The sequence below is a fragment of the Amblyomma mixtum genome, chromosome 4, assembly GCF_055824585.1.
Source record: "Amblyomma mixtum isolate Tamu chromosome 4, ASM5582458v1, whole genome shotgun sequence".
Classification (NCBI taxonomy): Eukaryota; Metazoa; Arthropoda; class Arachnida; order Ixodida; family Ixodidae; genus Amblyomma; species Amblyomma mixtum.
In genome coordinates, this window is record NC_143015.1 from 150,086,610 (window position 1) to 150,109,842 (window position 23,233).

General features: G+C 45.7%; 1 protein-coding gene across 1 annotated transcript in view; it reads left to right on the plus strand.

The window, feature by feature from the left end:
- The window catches only part of LOC149348746 (ATP-binding cassette sub-family C member 3-like), an 86,025-nt gene extending 65,668 nt beyond the window's left edge, over positions 1–20,357 (plus strand). The window contains exons 17-27 of the mRNA XM_089588307.1: positions 587–768; positions 1,551–1,626; positions 4,127–4,340; positions 5,190–5,500; positions 6,577–6,909; positions 10,343–10,444; positions 12,312–12,482; positions 14,900–15,058; positions 16,070–16,236; positions 17,049–17,243; positions 20,207–20,357. Of these exons, the coding sequence (XP_089444433.1) occupies positions 587–768; positions 1,551–1,626; positions 4,127–4,340; positions 5,190–5,500; positions 6,577–6,909; positions 10,343–10,444; positions 12,312–12,482; positions 14,900–15,058; positions 16,070–16,236; positions 17,049–17,243; positions 20,207–20,357 (2,061 nt within the window). The remainder of the gene's footprint in view (positions 1–586; positions 769–1,550; positions 1,627–4,126; positions 4,341–5,189; positions 5,501–6,576; positions 6,910–10,342; positions 10,445–12,311; positions 12,483–14,899; positions 15,059–16,069; positions 16,237–17,048; positions 17,244–20,206) is intronic.
- Positions 20,358–23,233: the final 2,876 nt, after the last annotated feature.

Genomic DNA, 23,233 nt, shown 5'->3' on the forward strand with positions numbered 1-23,233 from the left:
CCACCGTTGCAGGTGGAAGTTAAATTAATGACTGGTCGCTCGGGGAGAGCAACACGGGCCACACAAGGCCCACCGCTGGGAGCACCTGCCATCCCAGGTCAGTGGCGCATCTATTATCGGCTGCACCACCGCGCTAGGAAGAGCATGAGGACTCCCAGGGATGTATGAATGTATAAATTAGAAAATGATCTTCTGCATATATGGGAATTACCCCTTTAGGCTATCGCGCCATACCCTTAAGGCGGAGCTTAAGTGTACCCTCCAATTCTTTTTAATTCTAGGGGATACAGTTTGAGTCGCTTTTGGGCGTTAAACCCCGTAAAACCGATTTACCAAAGCACTGCAAATCATGCGACAAGTTGCCTTTCCGGTTGAGTGCCCTCCCTTCACTGTGTTTCCTGCTTCCTTCCTGCCACTTTTTGCGGTGTAATAGGCATGTCAGATGAATTTTTTTTGTACGCTTGGTTTATAAGAATGGAATGCCAGACACTCGAGTTCCTTTACGCTTTACATCAACTTTTTCTTCATTTACATGCAGCCGTGAGGAAAGACTATATTAACAGTCTCTTTATTATTTTTTTTTCAGACAAGGATTATGGTCTGCAACCAAGCAAATTACTTGAAACACATGGACCGGCTTGTCTTAGTGCATCTTAACGGCATTAGGGTGTATGACAAACTGGAAGACCTTCTGAATGATCCGAACTCACCGCGGAACTTCCGTGAGGCCCTCGGTCAGCAGGCGACTCAGCGTCGGAAAACACACGAGTAAGACTTGCACATCACTATGTATACAGGCGCCCAGATCTTTAGCTATATCATGCGACCGGCCAATTTACTATGCTGCAACACCATGAATGCTTGCGAGAAGACCAAGATTAAGCATCGGCTTAACCTTAGTCTTAGCACCGGCTGTGGTTAGTCTTGACCATATAATAATTTTGCTGCGCCATAAGGTGCTGGAGCACAAAAAGACGGCAGACGCTTCCGATACATACAGATATAGGTGCCTGTACCTTACAGTCTCAACGAACTAAATTTTTCGATCGGGACAGCACTAACCATTTTTTTGCAAGAGAACAAGCTCATTTAAGGCGAAAGCCTTTAATGGCTCATAATGTCGTCCGTTAACAAAGAGTGCCACACGCGTTTAACTCGGGAACTAAAAAGGATGGAAGAGAACCAATGGTTGGTTGAGATAGAGTAGACAAAAAAAAATGAACATAGAAGCCAAGTTTGATGACTGTAGGTTGATTAGTTAATTAATTATAGGCAAAAATGTCGAAATTGCATTGAAATAGCGCGGACGTCTGCACTGCCACGGGAACGGTGCGACGTGACATCCACCGGAAGTCGTCACGACATAGTGTCCTCGGCTATCGCCTCTCAACATTTTAGTTGCCAAAGTGTTCTCGTAGTTTTATAAAGCACTGCTCCGAATGCGTGATTTCTCACAGAACGGGACACTTGTCCCTTTCGTTGCTTTGTACAACTGGGACAAGAGTGTCAGGTTGAATGCAGAAAATAGTACGCTCACATTGTTCTTTCAGTGCAGGCACAGAGGGGCTCGGAGAAAATGAGGAAATTGGTCGAATAACTCAGGACGAGTTGGGAGAATCTAAAAAGGTGAGAATTACAGGCACATAATCTTACTGAAATGAATGTTCTTAGAATGCACACATTTGAACTTTTAGGATTTATAATAGTGCAAAGTGATAAAAGAGTGTGAAGGACTCTCACGTTATTATTTTATAAAGAAGTAATGGTTGCAATTGTATTTACAAACTCATAGTTTAACTTTATGCCGCCTGACGACTGCTTGCTTTTGAATTTTCTGGTCTGCCAAAACTATGCCTTTAAATATTTTTTGTGAAGTTGTAATTTCTGTTAAACGTTTCATCTGCACAAATTTATGTGCCGGGTTGCAACGCGGGTGTGAGCCGCGCAGATTCTCTCTAGAAACGAATCTACGCTGTGTTGCAAACGGCGTGTGGTCTTTGGGGAAGCCATTGAATGCGACATAGCATACAAGCCTTTCTTTCTATAAGCATTAGACCTGAAGTCTTGGGGTTCAGATGTCTGCATGCTCATTGCTATTTCAAGTTGCCGTCTGCTAGTTGAGATATCGATTTATTATAAATGATAGTGTGTTATTAGCGAGAACAAAACGTTGTTAAAAATGGCAGGGATCTGCCAAAAAAATTACGCCATATGGAACTTACCACACAAGGTAAGCTTTGGCTACCTACATAGAAAGTAAAACGATAGCGCTAACTTTGAGGAATAGAGAGCAACAAGTATTAGAGAACAAAGCCGACACCTACCAATATTATGCCTCAACCTGCCATAAGTAGCAATATGTTGTAAATAAAACAAGGCCGCCACGGTGATTGAGTGGTTATGGTGCTCGGCTGCTGACCCTAAGGACGCGGGTTCGATGCCGGCCATGGCGGTCGCATTTCGATGGGGGCGGAATGCTAGAGGTTCCTGTACTGTGCGATTTCAATGCACGTTAAAGAACCACAGTCGATCGAAATCTCCAGAGCTCTCCACTACGGCGTCCCTTACGTTAAAAAACCCCATTTAATCAAAATTTCCGGAGCCTTACACTACGGCGCCCCTCATAGCATGAGTTGTTTTCGGACGTTGAATCCCATAAAAACAAACCTAAATACAAATAAAATTGAATTAAAGTTGAGTTACTCTTGAAATAAAGAGCGAAAATGCCCCTTGCTGGTATCTTAAGTGCGGTGAAAATATAAGCGATGTTTTTTTTTTCTTTATAAGTAATAGATTGGATTGCAAGGAAAGACAAAAGCGTAGCCGGGCGCAGCCCAAGGTAGAGCGCAGTTGCGACGCCATGAAGTCACTCAGGAAATGAACTGCAAAGCGTGATCAATGAGTTAGACAGGCAGAGCAGAACGGTGGGGATAAAAATTAACATGCAGAAAACCAAAGTAATATTCAACACTCTAGCAAGATAACAGCAGTCCCCAATTGGTGGTGGGGTGCTGGATGTAGTAAGAGAATATGTCTATTTAGGGCAGGTAGTGGCAGCTGATCCGGATCATGAGAGGGAAATAACTAGAAGAATAATAATGGGGTGGAGCGCATATGGCAGGTTCTCTCAGATCATGAATGGCAGTTTACCAATATCCCTCAAGAGAAAAGTATACAACAGCTGTATCTTACCGGTGCTCACCTACGGGGCAGAAACATGGAGGCTAACAAAGAGGGTTCAGCTTAAGTTAAGGACAACGCATCGAGCTATGGATAAAAAAATGATAGGTGTAACGTTAAGAGATCGGAAGCGGGCGGAGTGGGTGAGGGAACAAACGCGGGTTAATGACATTCTAGTCGAAATCAAGAGGAAGAAATGGGCTTGGGCAGGGCATGTGGGGCGAAGGCAAGATAACCGCTGGTTCTTAAGAGTAACGGAGTGGATTCCTAGAGAAGGCAAGCGTAGCAGGGGGTGGCAGAAAGTTAAGTGGGCGGATGAGATTAAGAAGTTTGCGGGAATACGGTGGCCGTAACTGGCGAAGGACAGAAGGAGAGACATGGGAGAGGCCTTTGCCCTGCAGTGGGCGTAGTCAGGTTGATGATGATGATGATGATGATGATGTATTCTGGAGTAATGGGGCCCGAGGTTGCCACAAGACAGCCAGCAGCAGAGGATTGGGAGAGTCCTTTGTCCTGCAGTAAGCGTAGTGTGGCTGATGATGATGATAAGGCGGAGAAAAAGAACTCGCGGAAGCTTTCTTTTTATTTTCTTAATCATTATGACCAGGAAAGAGAGATTTTTATGGTTTATGGCGGGTTTAACGTCCCAAAGCGACTCAGGCTATGAGGGACACCGTAGTAAAGGGCTCCGGAAATTTCTACCACCTGGGGTTTTTTAACGTGCACTGACATCGCACAGTACACGAGCCTCTAGAATTTCGCCTTTATCAAAATTCAACCACCACGGCCGGGTTCGAACCCGCGTCTTTCGGGTCAGCAGCCGAGTACCATGACCATTCTGCCACCGCGGCGGCCCAAGAAAGAGAGAAGAAATCAATTTTCGATTCCTTCAGCGTACGTATGATTGTGCGTACTTGAGTGAGCGCACATCCTTTCTTTTCTTCAGACAGGTTGGCAGCTGCTGTGCTTCTTACTACGCCTGGTGCGGTGGCCGGCATTTGTGGGTGTGCTCGTGTTCTTCGGGGCTGCAGCTGCGTCGGCTTTCCAGCAGCTGTGCATCAAATGGTGGACGGACGCGTGGTCGGCTGGTGGCAGTGGGGGCTCTCCTCCAGACTACTTGCCATGGGTTTCCATCTTGGTGACGTTGTGCTTGATAGATGGTACGCGTCTCTCCTGCGCTCGTACATAGAACGCTCCGTTTTAGGGATTTGCTTCTCAATGACTGCACAGAATGAAGGCCATGAAACTCTAATGTTTTTTTTTGTTGAAAAATAGTGCTGTCGTTAACTGAACCGGTGCCGTCTTCCGAACAATTTTCCTTCTCATCTGCCAGCGAAAGCAAAATATAGGAGTGTGAAATCTAGGACAGGGCATCAATGTTAATTTTGCGCGTAAATTCATCTATCTTTTAATCTCAGCATGTAAGTACCTCCCCTTGCCTCTTGTGCATCATGAACAGGATTATGTTGTGAATCACGCGGCTACTCTGGTCACACTTGTAAAGTCTAAGAAAAAATCCCAAGTAGAGAGTACCCGCATTAATACTAAACTAGCATTAATGTACTAGCATAAATAGACTGACAGTAAACCAACATTCATTAATATTAGAATACTAGACAGAGTGCTCGCATTAATACTAGGCCCTTCCTTAATGGGATACACATGATACAAAAGCACTTCCTGAGGTCAGAATTCCCAAGAATACAAAGAGTCATGTGCACTGACGAGGTGGAATTGATTGCGTAGAAAGATGCCGGCTGGCGCAATTAGGGGAGTAGTGACGAAGATACTTATTTACAGATACGAAAATCCGTCCAACTTTCCCTCCTTAAAAAGTTAGAATCCAGCTGTACAAGTCTGGTATCAGTGCATGCAACCGCATTCCACTGGCTGGCATGCTCCGAACTGTTCTCAGACCGAAACGTAGCCAGTAGAAACAAATTTTCATCCAGCTGTTTGTCCAAAGGAAATCGAACCGAGTTTTCGCTCTGTGTCGCGATTATTCGCAGTGGCTCTGCGCATCGTGGGAAGCGTGCTACTGGCCCTGTCCGCGAAGCGCCTGTCGCAGTCCCTGCACAACGACATGCTGAGCCACGTGCTGCGGAGTCCCGTCTCCTTCTTCGACCAGTCTCCGAGGGGACGCATAGTGAACCGCTTTTCGGCCGACATCGACTACGCCGACACGCGCACATTCCTGGCCGGGAAGCAGTGCGTCCAGAACACGCTCATCACGCTGGCCAAGGTGGCCGTCGTTGGCACGCAGTCTCCCGTCGTGGTCGGGATAACCCTCGTCGTGGCAGTCTTCCTTTGCTACGGAGTGGTGAGCGATTGAAAGCCTTACTATAAGCCTGATTGCGAGAAAAGCCGGCGGCGTTTGCTAGTGTACGGGAATGGTGCAAAAGAGTACAAGAAAGAGAGTGTTCACGCCAAAAGCCCGCCTGCATTAGGAAGGATCAGGTTGGATTAAGTTGGTTTGGTTTGGTTTGTTGGTTTTAACGTCCCAAAGCAACTCAGGCAATGAGGGACGCCGTAGTGGAGGGCTCCAGAAAGGTGGTTCTTTAACGTTCACTGGATTATCGTGAATTATTGGTGAATTACTTGGAATGCGCTGCAGAAGGGCGGATTACGGTGGATTGTAGTGTATTACGGGTGATTCTGGTGGATTCCGGTGGATTAAGAGTGGACTGCATTGGTTAAAGTCGCAACTATAGGTCGAATAAAGTTGGATTACGGTATACTGTGATGAATTACAGGTGATTATGGCGGATTAAGAGCATATTGTGGTGGATTAAATGTTGATTCTGGTGGATTGTGGTGAATGACGTGTGATTCAGTTGGATTAAGTGATCAGGATGCGTTAGGGGTGAAGTTCAGTTGATTTGTGGGTGGATTACAAAGAAGTTAATGCTTTCCACTTCACAGCGCTCAATTAGTCTTAAGTGCCCTCCTTAACTTTTTTTTTTGTGTTGCAACATTATGGTGACCAATTTAACAGCACTGTAAATGTTAGGTGCGGCTCAAAATCGTGCACTGCTGTAGTGAGTCTTCGGCTTGTACAAGCCTTGCGACACATATTCACTTTTTCACAAGACGTAAATCTACTTCATAAAAATTTCTTGGTTCTGTGCTTGTACGTAGACCCATTTGGGCAGCATAATTGCAGCATTACTGCAGCAAAGCTGCTCGATTGACAGTTTGTAAGAAGCCATCGTGAAACACTGCACGCGACAAAATGTACACGTGTAGAGGAACTGCTCCTCAGCGTTGGTTCCTGGTCCCTCTGCATGTGTCGGTGTTATTGTATGCAGTGTTTCACCGTGTATTAAATGCTGCCCACGAAAATTTTCCCACCGTTAGGTGGCGTTCGTTCGAAGGATTTTCTTTTGCTACTTGCAGAACGTGGCGGTGAAGGCTTCGCATCGTTCGCGCTATTGCGAAAGCCTGGGAACGTCCCGACTTCTCCAGCACGCGACAGAAACCGTGGACGCACTGAGCAGCGTGCGAGCGTACGGCGTGGCCAACCGGTTCCAGAGACACTTCTTCCGCCTCTCTGACGCCATGATGCGGGGATATGGGAGTTACTGCGTCACATGCTCCTGCGTGCGCACACTGACAGCCATTGCGGGATTCCTGGTGGTGATGTCCACGCTGTTGGCAAACACCGTGTTCGCAGGCTCCGGACAACCAGACCCCAGCAGCCTTGGTCTGGCCCTCAGCTCGGCCTGCTCGGTAAGCGACTAAATTTTCTACGGCAGCTGTACAGGAAATTTTAGAGCGTCAGTTCTAATAATCACATTACTCAAGGTCGCTTTAGCATGAAACGCAAGGCTATTAAAATGGCACCAGTGGATGGTACCACTGGTACACAGACTGTGGACCCCCTAATTGGCGTGGAATGTTCGGAGGGCGTGGAATGTTCGTTGGCCTTAAAAAACTAGATATCCGGATATAATGAGAAATTTGTACAGGGAATAGCGAAGATGGCTAACGACGCAATATTCGTTCGACATTGCTAATGCTCGCTGAATCAGCGTTTCGCTCTTTTTTCCATGGGGTGAAAAGCCATACACTGAATAACGTTATAGGGTAACGAATAATCTTAAATTCTAACGAAGGAATATTAAGAAGAAAAGTAATGTATAACAGCCTGGTAAGTGTATAACAGCTTTTCGACAGACAGCGAAGCACTGGCAGTGTTAAGGAAATACGTCTACTTTGGACAGGTAGCGACTACAGTACGGGGCAGGAGAATGATGCAACTAGCACAATAAAAATGAGAAGTGCACTGGCCAGGTACGTTAAAGTCACAAGTGGCTGGTAACTAAGTTGGCGGAAAGTGGCCTGCTGTTTACATTTTGTATCTTTGCTTTGTAACCAATGACTAGAGAACAATTCTACCTCGGAAAGTTACTCAAGCTGAGGCTGTTTCTAGCGTCATACTACTGACTACAGAGACATGGATACTGCACGAATCCATCTGATTTCATAGGTTTGCGGTTAACACACATTGTCTAGAGAACAGTGCTATATTGCAAGTCTCGGCAGGTAAAAACTGTGCTCTGGTTTGCCGTCTTGGACTTACCACTTAAACGCACAGCAAGATTTGAGGGCCTTCAGTGAAAAAAAGCAAAGGCAAGTACAAAAAGGGGAAACGAGCGGACGGCACGGGCCCCCTGTCTGCTCGTTCCTTCTTGTTCTGGTCGACGAACCATACTCGGGGATAACATTTCACTATACTATAACGAACTATACTTGAGGATAACAGTTACGTTAGAACACATGTAATGTGTGCATTGCTTTAAGCGGAAAGTATTACTACAACCAGAGACTATATTCCGTTCCGTAAGAAGAAAGGGCGTGTTTCACCTTTGTAGGTTTGGCAGCATCTCCAAGAAAAGTTGTCGTGGAGTACAGCCCTAACTCCAATACATTTCAATCCATTTCGGCTTAATTATCATGGGTACCAGAAGCTCGAGAGTACCAGAAGCTTGGAAGAACGCTAACATTATCTTAATTCATAAGAAAGGAGACGTCAAGGACTTGAAGAATTACAGACCGATCAGCTTATTGTCCGTTGCCTACAAGGTATTTACTAAGGTAATCGCTAATAGAGTCAGGACAACCTTGGACTTTAGTCAACCAAATGATCAGGCAGGCTTTCGTAAAGGATACTCGACAATAGACCACATTCACACTATAAATCAGGTGATAGAGAAATGCGCAGAATATAACCAACCCCTATATATAACCTTCATTGATTACGAGAAAGCATTTGACTCAGTGGAAACCTCAGCTGTCATGCAGGCATTGCGGAATCAGTGTGTGGAAGAATGTTATGTGAAAATATTGGAAGATATTTATAACGATTGCACAGCTATTATAGTTCTTCATAAAGTCAGCAATAAAATTCCAAGCACCGGACGCGTAATTCGGAGGTCGTGGGTTCGGATCCCACCGGCGGCATGTGGTTGTTTTTTCTTCTGCTTTTCTAATCCATTTCCTTTAAGCGATAACATATTCAGTAATATTCTAAATTGATCGACACCACAAAATAAAATAAATAAATTAAAAATCCCCTGTGCCCCTTGGTTTCTGTGGCTGTTGGCTTCTGTCACAATACGGAAAGGTGTCAGGCAGGGAGACACGATTTCGCCAATGCTCTTCGCTGCCTGCTTACAGGAGGTATTCCGAGGACTAGAATGGGAACAATTGGGGAAAAGAGTTAATGGAGAATACCTGAGTAATTTGCGATTCCCTGATGACATTGCCTTGCTAAGCCACTCAGGACAAGAACTGCAAAGCATGATCAATCAGTTAGACAGGCAGAGCAGAACGGTGGGGCTAAGAATTAACATGCAGAAAACCAAAGTAATGTTCAACAGCCTAGCAAGGGAACAGCAGTTCGCAATTGGTAGCTAGGTGCTGGAAGTAGTAAGAGAATATGTCTACTTAGAGCAGGTAGTGACCGCAGATCCGGATCATGAGAGGGAAATAACTAGAAGAATAAGAATGGGGTGGAGCGCATATGGCAGGTTCTCTCAGGTCATGAATGACTGCTTACCAATATCCCTGAAGAGAAAAGTATATAACAGCTGTATCCTACCGGTACTCACCTATGGGGCAGAAACGTGGAGGCTAACAAAGAGGGTTCAGCTTAAGTTAAGAACAACGCAGCGAGCTATGGAAAGGAAAATGATAGGTGTAATGTTAAGAGATCGGAATAGGGCGGAGTGGCTGAGTGAACAAACGCGGGTTAATGACATCTTAGTTGAAATCAAGAGGAAGAAATGGGCTTGGGCAGGGCATGTAATGCGAAGGCAAGATAACCACTGGTCCTTAAGGGTAACGGAGTGGATTCCAAGAGAAAGCAAACGTAGCAGAGGACGGCAGAAAGTTAGGTGGGCGGATGAGATTAAGAAGTTTGCGGGGATACAGTGGCGGCAACTGACAAAGGACAGGTTAATTGGAGAGACATGGGAGAGGCCTTTGCCCTGCAGTGGGTGTAGTAGGGCTGATGATGATGATGATGATCATGGGAGGGGCCTCACTGTTTGCTGAGAAACTTTTTTCTCTGTGTAAAAAAGCGCATATACTCAAGCATGCTTTTCATCATTCACCTAGATTCGTTACCGTGGCGATAAGTCGAAATTAGCGTTTGCACGTAGTCTCGCAGCTATGTTTAAAAAAGATGTAACTACTCTGAAGTCACTAATGCTAAATGTTGCAAGCCTGGCATGAAACACCTTGTCCATTCTAATGCCCGGCTGCCATGTCATTGCTTGCCACAGAGTTTGAAGAACAGAGCCATAAAAACTAAGGAAACACAGAAAAGACACTAACTTGCTTATCCAGAAGTACTTCGGAAAATAAATTTGTGCAGTACATGTCCTTGACTTCTCATAGCTTGCAGCGGAACTGACGTTACTATTTCTTACATGCGTGCGAAGATGAGGATTTGACTCCATAACTGTATAACACAAGCGCCCAGTACTTTAGGATACAGTTCCTGGAATGTGTCCTGAAAGTTGTATTCGCATAAGGCAGCCTCCGCAAGATTTTTTGTGGTTCTACTGAAGGACAGCAAATGACGCACGAATAAGTTCTTATGTTCCCTCCAGGCCACTTTTGTTGAAATCATTTGTGATTTTTTTGTTTGGAACAGGTGCCCCTGTCACTAATGTTGCTGTGCGTGATGCTGTTCAACGTGCTGCAAATGATCGTCGCCTTTGAGCGGTGCGCGGAGTACACCGAGCTGCCTGCAGAGGTGGGTTCTTACTGCTCTTCCAGTTAAGAGTTGGTGAAAACACGCAATCTGGCATGCAGGCTTCACATGGTTGTATATGCCTTGTTTCCGAAATCAGCAGTTGCCTGCAAGTGCAATTACTTGGTCTTCACGCAGCCCTCTCTACGTGACACGGTCACGCCTTCTAGGAGGAGTTATCGTGCACACATTGCGCTGGTAGTATGTGTGATTCTGAAATATTTTTTCTCCCGAAGGTCACTTCTGCTTTGATTCGTAGGCAGGTTGAGCTCATCCCAAACAAAAGTCGCTTATTTTTATTTCCTTTTATGGACCTCTGAAATAAACAAGTAGTTTGCCAACAATAGTGGCCTGAAGAGATTCAGAAATGAAGCCTTACTACCAGTGAAATAAGAACACAATATTTTAGACATACCTTTTGACAAAAATCTCACACTCCTGCCTTGCATAAACAGATTAAAGTAAAGACCTCCTGCATTTATCGTTCTGACATGACAGAACGACAGCAAGCATGGTGTACTAAGTCTGCATAGAATTAGTGCAGAAGCCGACTGAGGGAAAAATGGTAGTCTCCATGAAATAAAGAACTAAACAAGAAACAGCATGGGGTAAATTTCTTTTCAGGAGAATGGAAGTCATGCACACACCAGTAACGTTTCATAGATGTGATTATATTTCCTCTTCGCATGAAACGTGCGTACCTAACACGCTGCTTTTTTTCTCATAAAAACCAGTAGCCTACATGCTAACTATGGCGAGAAAAGGTCACAAGAAACCACATTTTAATTTTATTCACCAAACTAGACAAGGCACGAGGGAGAGCAGCTCCCACGATTTTATGATGCACATATCCCCTACCATGTTAGCTCCGTGGAGAAAATCCACTCGTCGAAGCTTCCGGTGTTTGTACTGAAGAGGATAATTTCTTACACCTCCGCCAAACACATTTTTCTCGTACTGGCGTCAACACTAGTTGGGACATGAATCTAGTCACCAGACGCACGCGCCCTTATATTCCAGCGACTTTATGCTGCATCATTTTTCAACTATCTTAAAAGTCCCATGCGGGCGTCCGTGCGTCCCAGTGTGGGGACGCACGGGGGAGCGATAGCAAGAAAGGATAGGGGTAGGGCGGCATTACACACTATGTAGAAATGCAGCCGCGTTTCAGCGAGTGCCCTTACCAGCGCCCACATTTGGACCTACATTTTTTAAGGCGGAAGCCTTTAATTCCTCATACGGCCGTGACCAAGGAATGTTAGCAAGGGTGTCCGCGTTTCGGCGACACTACTTAGAAAAAGAACTGTGTCGGGACTGGGAATCCAACCAGGGCCTTTGACATTTGAAGTGGAGACGCTACCACTGCGCCACGAAAACTTAGGGTTTGAGCATGAATAAAGACTCATGTAGTAAATGCATGGGTTTCATGAATAAAATAAACGACATAAACAATAAAAATAAGAAAAGAAGGAAAATAAAATAAAAATAAGAAAAGAAACAAAAATAAATTATGAGAAATAAAAAATAAGTGCGCCAGGAAACGCTTTCGCCTTGCAGAACTTTACAGAGCCGAATTACCCCTGAATATTTCTTCTTTTCGCTGGAGGCAGAGAGTACAGCCTCAGCTAATTTCGTTCGAAGGGCACTCCATATGCGCTTCTTGGGGAAGCGATCTCGTTCATGCGCGAAGATGCCGCGAAGAGGCGGATCATTTACAGAAAGCAGTTCGATGCGGTCATTGCAAAATAGTAAGAAAAATTTCGAGTTCATGTCACGTCGTCACTGATGAGCAAGAAGACAATCTTTGCGTTTGCCGTCGAACTTCATGCGCTGAATTTTTTATTATTTATTTATTTTTTTGCTTTTGTAGAGTGACGTCTCACTCACTGGGCGCGAACACAATCCGTCACTGGCCTCGATTTTGTCGAGCTGGCCTAGCGAAGGAGTGGTGGAGTTCCAGAACTACTCAACCTCCTATCGACCCGGTGTGCTGCCCAATGTTCTCAGCAACGTCACGTTACGCATCAGACCTACGGAAAAGGTATGCGCGTGCACGCTTTCAACTGTTCCTCGCTAATGTTGAATCCTGTCCACACCACAAGACTCGGTAGTCACAAAAAGAAAATGTTCTAAAAGAAAAAAAAGAATTACAGGCCGATTAATATCCCCAGTTTTCGAAAACATTAAGGAGGGATTGCTGGAAAAATTGATCAAAAAAGCGGTTTTTCAACTTTGTACTATCAAAATGCCAGAATTCGTGAAGAAGGAATCCTCCAAATGATGCACTCATATAAGCAGTTGAAGATACTGGGTGTTTCAGCGAACACTTTAAAAAATTTAAAAAGAGGCTTTTCGGGGTAAAAATATGCCTTTTGAGGCGTAGTGTTGCCAGTGTTGGCGGACACTAGAAAACCGGGGAATCACGCTGTGTAGTAAGCTAACTAACCAATTTTAATAATTAACTCTTTAACTAGTAGAGCTAGGCGCCTAGTCGCAATTAGAGGTTTTAGCCAGTCGTTAGTGATAGGCATATCAGTTTTTAGAATTTAGGAAGCGCTGTTACCCTCGCTGCTGTGACTCCACAAAATTTGGCTTCATCGTGCGAAAATGCATGCGTTTTCGGAAGCATGCAGACAAAGCAAGCCCTGCAGAGCCCTTAACAAGTCGAAAAAAAAAAACAAGTAAAGGGAAAGTGAATTATCTTGAAAAGATGACTTTAACCTCAGCTAATAATTGGCATGAAGCGATTTCTACACTACAGTCTGCTCCACAAAAGCTATGTAGTGCTTCCGAGATAACCGAATGAATATAAATGAATGAAGATTTTTTATTACAGTATTCACTTTTAGTAAAATATCTGGGATTTTATCTTGACAGCCACCCCATTTTGAAGAGTAAGTTTGCGTACTTTTCGACGAAACTTCGCGCTGTGTCGTGTCTTCTGTACAATGGCAGATATTACGTGCCCTTCTCGCTGAGAAAAACCGATAAAAGTCGCCTGAGGCTACATCGTATTGGAATATGGAGTAAACTTTCATAGGTACAGCATATTTCGCGTGCACAAGAGATAAATGGTGTATTAAATTCCTTTTTAAAATCGTTTCTCGTTATGTATCTAGGAGCCATGTAGCATCCACCTTTACGTAGAGTCATGGCAGCAACTTATTTATGCTTGAAGGCAGGTTTTCAAAAGTAGGAGGAAACAACTGTTTATTTATATAAACACCCAACGGAAGGAAAACGAAGGATATTAAATAAGTTTACTTAAGGGGGGGAAAATAGTCATGGTTGGTACTTTTCGACATACTTTTTCGAAGAACATCGGCATGATCATGTGTGCTTTGAGGACAGTGCGCAAACAGTGTAACTCCTACTAACACTTTTCGTTAGTGGCAATAAAAGTATTAATCCATGGTTGTACTGCAAGTAACGCAAAAGTTGGCATAACTGTTTTGTTAACTGGCATACGTCGCGCAAATTCTGCATGCTTGTAGTGCAATTCAATATAAAGGTATTACTAAATGTAATCTCCGCCACAACCGACGCATTTCGGTCAGCGTCAGTTCGTATACAATAGCAGACGATTCATGTCAGTGGCTGTTGTTGTTCTACCGCTGCATGGTTTATATTCAAAGCTGGTACCCCTCGTTTAAATTTCGCAATCCATCTAAGCACATTGCTCTTGGGAATGGTGACATGCTCGTAAATATTCATCAGCCTTCAGTGAATGTCGAAGAACCTTTATCCTTCCCCGTCAAAAACTCCATGTTGCTTCCCCTTGACATCCATTGGCTACATGCAGTAAAAAAAAAAATCATTAGCCAACTGCGGAAACTCCATTTGTTACCTGCAAAACACCAGTTGCTATTATACTAAAAGAATTGTTCTACAAACACGTACAACGAACGATGTATGCCAGGTAATAAAGAAGTTATACCTACTTTTGCATTACTTTGGATACAACGCTTTGTTACTGTTTCATCGGAAGGAAAGTAGAATTAATTTCTGCTAAAATATGCATAAAACGGGGATATTAGCGTGGTAGCGGTAGGCTGTCAGTTACACATCAAACTATGCATCTCTTACAAGTAAACTAGTCGTCGTTGTTTCAGTTAAAAAAACTGAGATCACTGCGGTGACCCACACTGTAGCAGTGCGAAAGCAAAACGTCCACGTACTATATCGACGTCCGTGGCTGTTCTGACGTCCATGTACTATATCGACGTCCGTGGCTATTTTGACGTCTAATTTTTCGCGTTTTAATAATTCACTAATTACACTTCAGAAACCAAATTTTTCCAACAGCAACATTTTATCACACACTGTCACAATCGCACTTTCAGACATTTACCTTCAGAGAACGACGTCGTTCGGACACGTTTTGCGAATACTTTCTGCGGACGCGACAGAGCCACATAATGCTCACGCATTAAAAACAAGGACTGATCACACTTCCAGATCGGAGTCGTGGGTCGCACGGGTGCGGGCAAGTCATCGCTCGTGCTCGCCCTACTGCGCATGCTCAGACCGTCCGAGGGCCGCATCCTCATCGACGGCGTCGACATAGAAGAGGTCCCGCTCCGAAAACTGCGCAGGAGCATCACCGTCATACCGCAGGTGACTGAGCATGAAATATACGTTATGAAATAATGCACTAATACTACCGGAGTGATGGCTTTCTTCCCGGTTTAAGTATTTTTCAAGTAATGTACTCTGGCCAGCAAGCTGTCACTCTACCATGTAGAGGGGCCACTCTGTGGCTCCCAAACTCTATTTCACCAAATAAAAGTTTTCACCACCACCACCACCAGTATTTAGCGGCTGCTGTCTATTCTCGCTAAAGTGCATTCGCTTTCTGCTGAAATGAAGGACAATTTCATCATCGAAACTGAAATCAACGTAAACTGTGTAGCTCAATTCATCACTTTTTACGCGCCTTCAAACAGCTCTTCCTGTGCTCAACACTCGCACTACGCCATGTCATTTCCTGTTTGGGTCTACTTTATGCCCTTTTGCGTAACGCCCAATCACGACGCCCACTGCTATAAATGGCCAAGTAATAATGCCCTTCCGTCCTGTCCCCGATAACCTGCAAGCACGCCTTCGAGGCCATAAGTCTTCTTTCAAAAACTCATTATTTAACAACGTCATGCGCAGAAATTCCGGACAAGAGCGTTTTTCAATGGGGAACTGTTAACGAACTCAATATTTTCGCATGTCGTAAGATTCCGACGTCCATATATCTTCAGATCTCTGCTGTGGACCTTATAGCTACCTGCAATTTATTGTACAAAACGCACCTTATTGCTTTTCTATGGCAGCCATAAATGGCCGGTGCGAACGCAGGGTGAACTTTAAAACTCAAGAGTTTTCTATGCATCGGGTTATACTTATCTGAGCAATAAGTTCATAAAAGTAAGATACTAAATTCCGCGCAGTTAAGTCTTGCGCAAGAAGGCTGGACTTGCAAAGGCGCTCTAGATTATCTGCTTAATGACATCGCTTCACGCAGAAACAATAAAACATTTTGCGGGAGAATAAAACCCCATTTTTTGCACTTTAGGATGATTATGTATCGCTCACACGAACAGCTGCGCCATCTTGTGAATAAGGTTTCTAACCTTGCAGGACCCCAGCCTCGTGAGGGGGACTCTGCGGATGAACCTGGACCCCACGGACTCGCACTCTGACGCCGACATCTGGCAAGCAGTGGAAAGGTCCCACCTCGCCAGCGTCGTCTCTAGTGACGCAAGAGGGTTGCTACTAGAGACCACAGATGGCGGCACTAACCTCAGGTGAGGTGCTCCTAACAGTATTAAGATTAGATTGATCGTAGATGATCCTGATCAATATGAAGTATGTCTGAAGGAGAATAATCTTCTAGTTTCACTTAGCTGGTACTTGCTTCCTGGTTGTCGTCTCACAGAAAGATTATTATTTGTAAGAGTGGGTCCTCTTTATTGTCCTCCCTGTTCTTGCCTTTCACTCCTAACCCCAGTGCACGCAGAGAGTTCCACGAGGGAAAAATCGCCTTTAATAGCAAAGAGACTCCCGAGTCTGAAGAAGACAATATTGCTATATTTCCCGGCAATACAAAATATAAAATTCCCCAGAGCGGGGCGCAAGAGAGAAAGTACCTTTTCGGGTTTCACATTTGTGTATCTTCATTTCCAAAGCGACCTGAATTTACAAGATGAACCGAACCTGAAGGAGCAGTGTTGGTGATTCGTAATAAAAGGTTGGAATCGCTTGGGGCTAATGTCAGGAATCAATTAACAATAAACTCGAAAACACCAGAGATTAAACGAAAATTTCGGCTGCACAAAATGGCGGTCCGTCAAAGGAACTCGTGCAAATTCCATAATCTTCACACACAATTCGAGTAAGTGTCGGTTTCTGACATCTCTGCTGTAAGCTAGTTCCCATGGGACATGATGTCCTACTAAGCATCAGGCACAGCAGCATTCATGGTTGTAGAACGCTATTTGCTTTAATTCTCACACAATTTAAATTAGGCCGCCACATTTCTCTAGAGTTTCAGTACCATGGATAAAGTATCCGCGCGTTAGACTGAGCCAAACAGTAGCCGCTTATTTCATCGGCGCAGCGTGGGTGAGCGACAGCTGGTGTGCCTTGCCCGCGCCCTCCTGCGGGGATCCAAGGTACTCCTGCTGGACGAAGCGACGTCCCAGATGGACGGCGACACGGACCGACTCATACAGGCCACGCTCAGGGAGGCCTTCGCGGGATGCACTCTCCTCACGGTCGCCCACCGAATCCACACGGTGCTCGACTACGACCGGTAAGATGACCGAGTAACGGTAGGCTAGCCAATCTAAACAGGCATCCGAGGGATGCAACTCATAGCAGTAACATGTGAGCCCTTGAAATCAGCGCACTGAGTATTGTATCGGCGTTTTTACACCGCGTTTTCTTTTTCTAGTCCTCTTCTCTGTACTTGCATGCCGTAAGCCGCATCACACGGCATGTAACCCCTTATACCGTTGAGTCATACGCTGTCTAAAGGGCCTTCAACTGAAACAGCAAACGTAGTTCATGTTCTGGGGTGCATGAAACTAATACGAAATGCAGAACAGAGGTCCCGATGCGCATACGTATTTTTATTTTGTGTATTTACGGCGCTTCAATGGAACTTGCGTGTTGCGACCATCCACTGCATGTACCCTCAGTCGAACAATGACACATAATTGCATGACAAGTAAGTTCTTTTCTACAGTATCTTAATTGTTTTAAAAACACGTATACAAGTTGCTGCTGCAAGTAGTTCTTCTATGTTGCGTATTGCACACATGTCATTGGACTCTTAAACGAAAGTATAGCCGTAGCTAAAGTTTGGTTCATCCCTCTAAAGTAGTTTTAATGGTCTATCTAGGGCCGAGCGTGTCAATACTACTAAAAAGAAAAAAAACATGCTGGGAGCATTTTTCATGAAAAGTATATTCTGGAAGAAAAATGCACACCAGACACCTAAGCAGCCAACATTTGGTCCGGCTGACGCTAAGCATTATTATGGTATCACCAGCGTCCATTGAGCTTTTATTTCGTAAAAAAACTGCGCAGTTTATACAGGTGCTATATATATATATATATATATATATATATATATATATATATATATATATATATATATATATATATATATATATACCGCCGGCGCAGATGAGAGCTGGTCCCGTTTGCACAGATTGGGTTTGGGCGTCTTCTGGCATTTCAAGAGTGGGAAGAGTGCGGTTACGCAGCTCCACGATGGAGATTTCTACCCCGCACCTCCACCAAATGTAAGACGGGTACTGGGATGGTTAGAGTACTGTGCGCCGGCGGTAGACACAGAGACACAGGCCTCGTAGACACAGAGGTCGAGCACCAAGAGCACACACACAAAGCGATGGCAATGCCGCTCAACACAACGGTAAGAAGTTCGTCGTCGTCTTCGCTTGAACAGGAACTTCTTCGTCGTTACAATATATATATATATATATATATATACAACACTAGCAAATATTTGTGACCAGGTAAGGAACCAGTTGTTTGGCGAATTATACCTTTTTAGGAGCCGCAAAGCATAGATTTGCGTTTTATTTATTTTTGCATACTGCAGCCCCTGATGGGGCTATTGCAGGAGTGACGTAACACATGCAAAAAAGCGTAATACACACTATTAAGGCAGGGTTCAACACATCGAACTAAGTATATATAATATAACATACGTAACCTTACGCCGCCTCGATGGCTCATTGGTTATGGTGCTCGGCTGCTTACCAGAAAGACACGGGTTCGCTCCCGGCCGCGGCGGCCGCATTTCAATGGGGGCGAAATGCCAGAGGCCCGTGTATTGTGCGATGTCAGTGCACATTAAAGAACCCCAGGTGGAAGAAATTTCCGGAGCCCTTCACTACGGCGTCCCTCATAGCCTGAGTCGATTTGGGGTGTTAAACCCCCATAAACCATACATAGCCTATAATATGCTAAAGATCTTGTGAGGTAAAGCAAATTTAAACATTTTACAATGAATACAATTCGACACAAAACATCACTTGGCATGAATTGCTGAAAAAATAAGTTTAATGAAAGAGGTCGGCTCATTATAGTATTCAATTGTCCGTTGAAAAAAGTTGTAGATGAAATTATTAGTATGGGTGAAATGTATCCTAAGTTTCACATTATAACACCCGTTTGGGCATGGCATATAGGAAAAATATTTCACATTATCTGAAGGATACAATTAATTAAGGACGCAATGCAGGGACTTCAGTGCAACGATGTGTCGGCGCATGTTAGAGTGATCAGGTTCAAAGAAGACAAGGCACAAGAGGGTGAAAAATGGCGATTATAACGATGATATATGAAGGCAGCCGCTTTTACTTATTAGTTTTATTTATGGTTTAGTTTGTTGGGGTTTAACGTCCCAAAGCGACTGAGGCTATGAGAGACGCCGTAGTGAAGGGCTCCGGAAATTTCGACCACCTGGGGTTCTTTAACGTGCACTGACATCGCACAGCACACGGGCCTCTAGAATTTCGCCTTCAAGAAATTCAGCCGCCGCCGCCGGGATCGAACCCGCGTCTTTCGGGTCAACAGCCGAGCGCCTTAACCACTGAGCCACCGTGTTCTTTATTAAAGGCCTGAGCACATACCAGACAGTGTCCGTCACCATCCATGAGCAGTCCCATACTCGGCCGCAGCTTTTCTTGGCAATGAAGGGAAGGCTTGGGGTGTAGAGTGGCCGTTACTTTATCACTCCATCGAACTGTTCGCCCGCACGACAGTGCGCCTGGCCACCTGGCACGTTGGCCTCTGCGCGATAACTTCTGTGCGGCTGGTGTAGCTCGCGCCATCTGTGGAACCTTCTTGTAATTGGACACGCCTAGAAAATTCGTTGTAATCAAGAAATGCGTTTTTTTCGTTGCTTTTACGACATTAAAAGTTGCCATTGTTATAAAAAATATGCACTAAATAACAATAATGAACAGTATACGATGTTTTAACAGAGAACTACTAACTGCAAGCGGGGGCTATATTCCGCTCGGTAGGAAGAGCTCCTTGGCTTCCTCGGCTTTGCCAGAAAAAGTTGTCGCCGAGTATAAAATGCGCAACGACATTCCTTGCATTGCATTTCATACTTATGCACGTACTTTCTTTAACTAGATCGACTACAAATCTTTTAGCTGCTCCGGATGGTATTTATGTCCATACGTTAATGCTTCCTCTAAAAATCGGTGACCTAAGTTTCATTCTTTGTTGCAGGATTCTCGTCCTGGAAGAAGGCAAGGTCCGAGAGTTCGATTCCGTCTCCGCACTGCTTTGTGACCCGTCGTCAGCATTCTACGGCATGGCTGTGGAGGCCGGCATCCGTAGCACCCACCAAAACCGAAACCTCGAAAGCGCCGAGTTGTGACACACTGCTATCCCATTCGTCTCGCAGGCCATAAGATAATAAATTATTTTCGTTCCATTTCTACACTGCTTCACTGTCATTGTATATTGTCACGTTGTAGTGACGGCAGTCCAGCGGTCAGGAATACAGCAACAAGGTTTGCAAACGAAGTTCTTTATTTGGGCTGACTTGCGCCCGCAAAAGAACTGAATCACTCGGCGGCGGCGTAAGCAACAAACGTGCTCGTAAGTCGTCGAACTACGAATGTCCGCCGCTCGCGGCATCGCTCAATTTAAAGGCGGCAAGGAAACTTCCAGATAACAGGACAAGATCATCTACAGTAATCTAGAAAAACCTAGATGCAGCCCTTCATGGCTGCGAACAATCGAGATTAGTCTGGTCGCTTCTCGCGCCATGAACAAAAGTGATAACAACCCTTTCCTGCAGCCTTGAGCGTGAACGAACAAACACTACAATGATACGTGGCATTACCCCCCTTCCAAAGAAGCATCGTCTCGATGCTTTAAAATGAAAATAAACACGGAGAATGAAACTTCGAGTCCTTTAGCGTTCATAATATGGCTTCAGGCGTACGACATGTACGACTTCCGGGCGTGGGCGGCGTCGCTGAGATCCTGTCGTGCCGTCGGGGATGACTTCATAGTCGAGGTCACAGATGCGACGGAGAACCCTGTACGGGCCAAAGTAGCGTCGCAGCAACTTTTCGCTCAATCCGCGGCGGCGAACTGGTGTCCATATCCAAACCCGATCACCTGGCTTGTAATGCGTGTCTCGTCGGCGCAGATTGTAGCGTCGGGCGTCGGTGTGCTGCTGGTCTTGAATGCGAAGCCGTGCAAGTCTTCGGGCTTCCTCGGCGCGATGAAGGTAGGCGGCGACGTCGAGGTTGTCTTCGTCGGAAACGTGCGGGAGCATTGCGTCGAGTGTTGTCGTGGGCTTCCTGCCGTATACCAGCTGGAATGGAGTAAACCTGGTTGTCTCCTGGGTGGCAGTATTATAGGCGAAGATCACGTAGGGCAGAATAGAGTCCCACGTCTTGTGTTCGGCGTCGATGTACATGGAGAGCATGTCTGCGATGGTCTTGTTCAGACGCTCTGTGAGTCCGTTGGTTTGCGGATGATAGACAGTTGTCCTCCGATGGCTTGTCTGGCTGTACTTTAAAATGGCTTGCGTCAGTTCCGCTGTAAATGCTGTTCCTCTGTCTGTGATGAGTACTTCGGGTGCGCCGTGTCGGAGGAGAATTTGTTCGACAAAAAATTTTGCAACTTCTGTTGCGGTACCACTAGGCAACGCTTTTGCTTCGGCGTAGCGGGTCATGTAGTCGGTGGCCACGATGATCCACTTGTTACCTGATGATGAAGTAGGAAAGGGGCCGAGTAGGTCCATCCCGATTTGCTGAAAGGCGGTGGTATGGGGTTCAGGAGTCCGGCTGGTCTAGTCGGAGGCGTTTTGCGTCGTTGACACTCACGGCACGTTTTCACGTAATGGGAAACGTCGGTAGCTAGCCGCGGCCAATAGTACTTCTCCTGGATCCGGTGCAACGTGCGAGCAATCCCGAGATGCCCTGCAGTCGGCTCATCATGACATGCCTGCATAATTTCTTGCCTGAGATTTTTGGGCACGACAAGAAGATGCACTGTCCTGTTGGGCGCGAAGTTCTTCTTCAGAAGGACATTATTGTGAAGGACGAAGGACGACAGTTGGCGCTTGAACCCTCGGGGAGGCGATGCGGTCTTGCCTTGCAGATAATCAACCAGGCTTTGCAACTCAGGATCCGAGCGCTGCTGCTGCGCGAAACTGCTCGCGCTTACCGGTCCTAAGAAAGCGTCGTCGTCTTCCTCTTCCGGTGCTGCGTCGACGGGGGCTCGCGACAAGCAGTCTGCATCGGAATGCTTGCGGCCAGATTTGTAGACTACAGTTATGTCGAATTCTTGAAGGCGCAGGCTCCAACGAGCAAGGCGGCCGGAGGGATCTTTCAAATTGGCTAGCCAGCACAGAGCATGGTGATCGCTCACAACCTTGAATGGTCGTCCGTACAGGTAGGGGCGAAATTTCGACGTGGCCCAAATAATGGCGAGACATTCTTTCTCGGTGGTCGAGTAGCTGGCCTCGGCTTTCGACAGTGAACGGCTAGCGTACGCGATAACCTTCTCCTGTCTGCCATTTTTCTGAACGAGGACCGCTCCTAAGCCCACCCCGCTTGCATCGGTATGAACTTCGGTTTCGGCGTTTTCATCAAAGTGCCCGAGCACAGGAGGGGACTGTAAGCGGCGCTTCAGTTCGTTGAAAGCTTCCTCTTGCGGCCTTTCCCATTTAAAAGGCACGTCAGCCTTGGTAAGTTGGGTCAAAGGTTCAGCGATGCGCGAAAAGTTCTTGACGAATCGCCGGTAATAAGCGCATAATCCAAGGAATCTGCGTATAGCCTTCTTGTCATTAGGCTGTGGAAACTCTGCGATCGCAGCCGTCTTCTTGGGGTCTGGGCGAACTCCATCCTTGCTTACGACGTGACCAAGGAACAGCAGCTCCTCGTAAGCGAAGTGGCACTTCTCTCGTTTCAGTGTCAGGCCTGAAGACTTGATCGTTTCCAGCACTATTCGAAGCCTTCTGAGGTGGTCTTCAAAGCTTGAGGAAAAGACAACAACGTCATCTAAGTAGACTAGGCAAATCTGCCATTTCAAGCCTGCGAGCACCGTATCCATTACTCGCTGGAACGTCGCTGGGGCAGAGCAGAGGCCGAATGGCATCACTTTGAACTCGAAGAGTCCGTCTGGCGTGATGAACGTAGTCTTCTCGCGATCTCTTTCGTCGACTTCAATTTGCCAGTAGCCGCTCTTCAGGTCCATCGATGAGAAGTACTTAGCGTTGCACAGCCGGTCCAG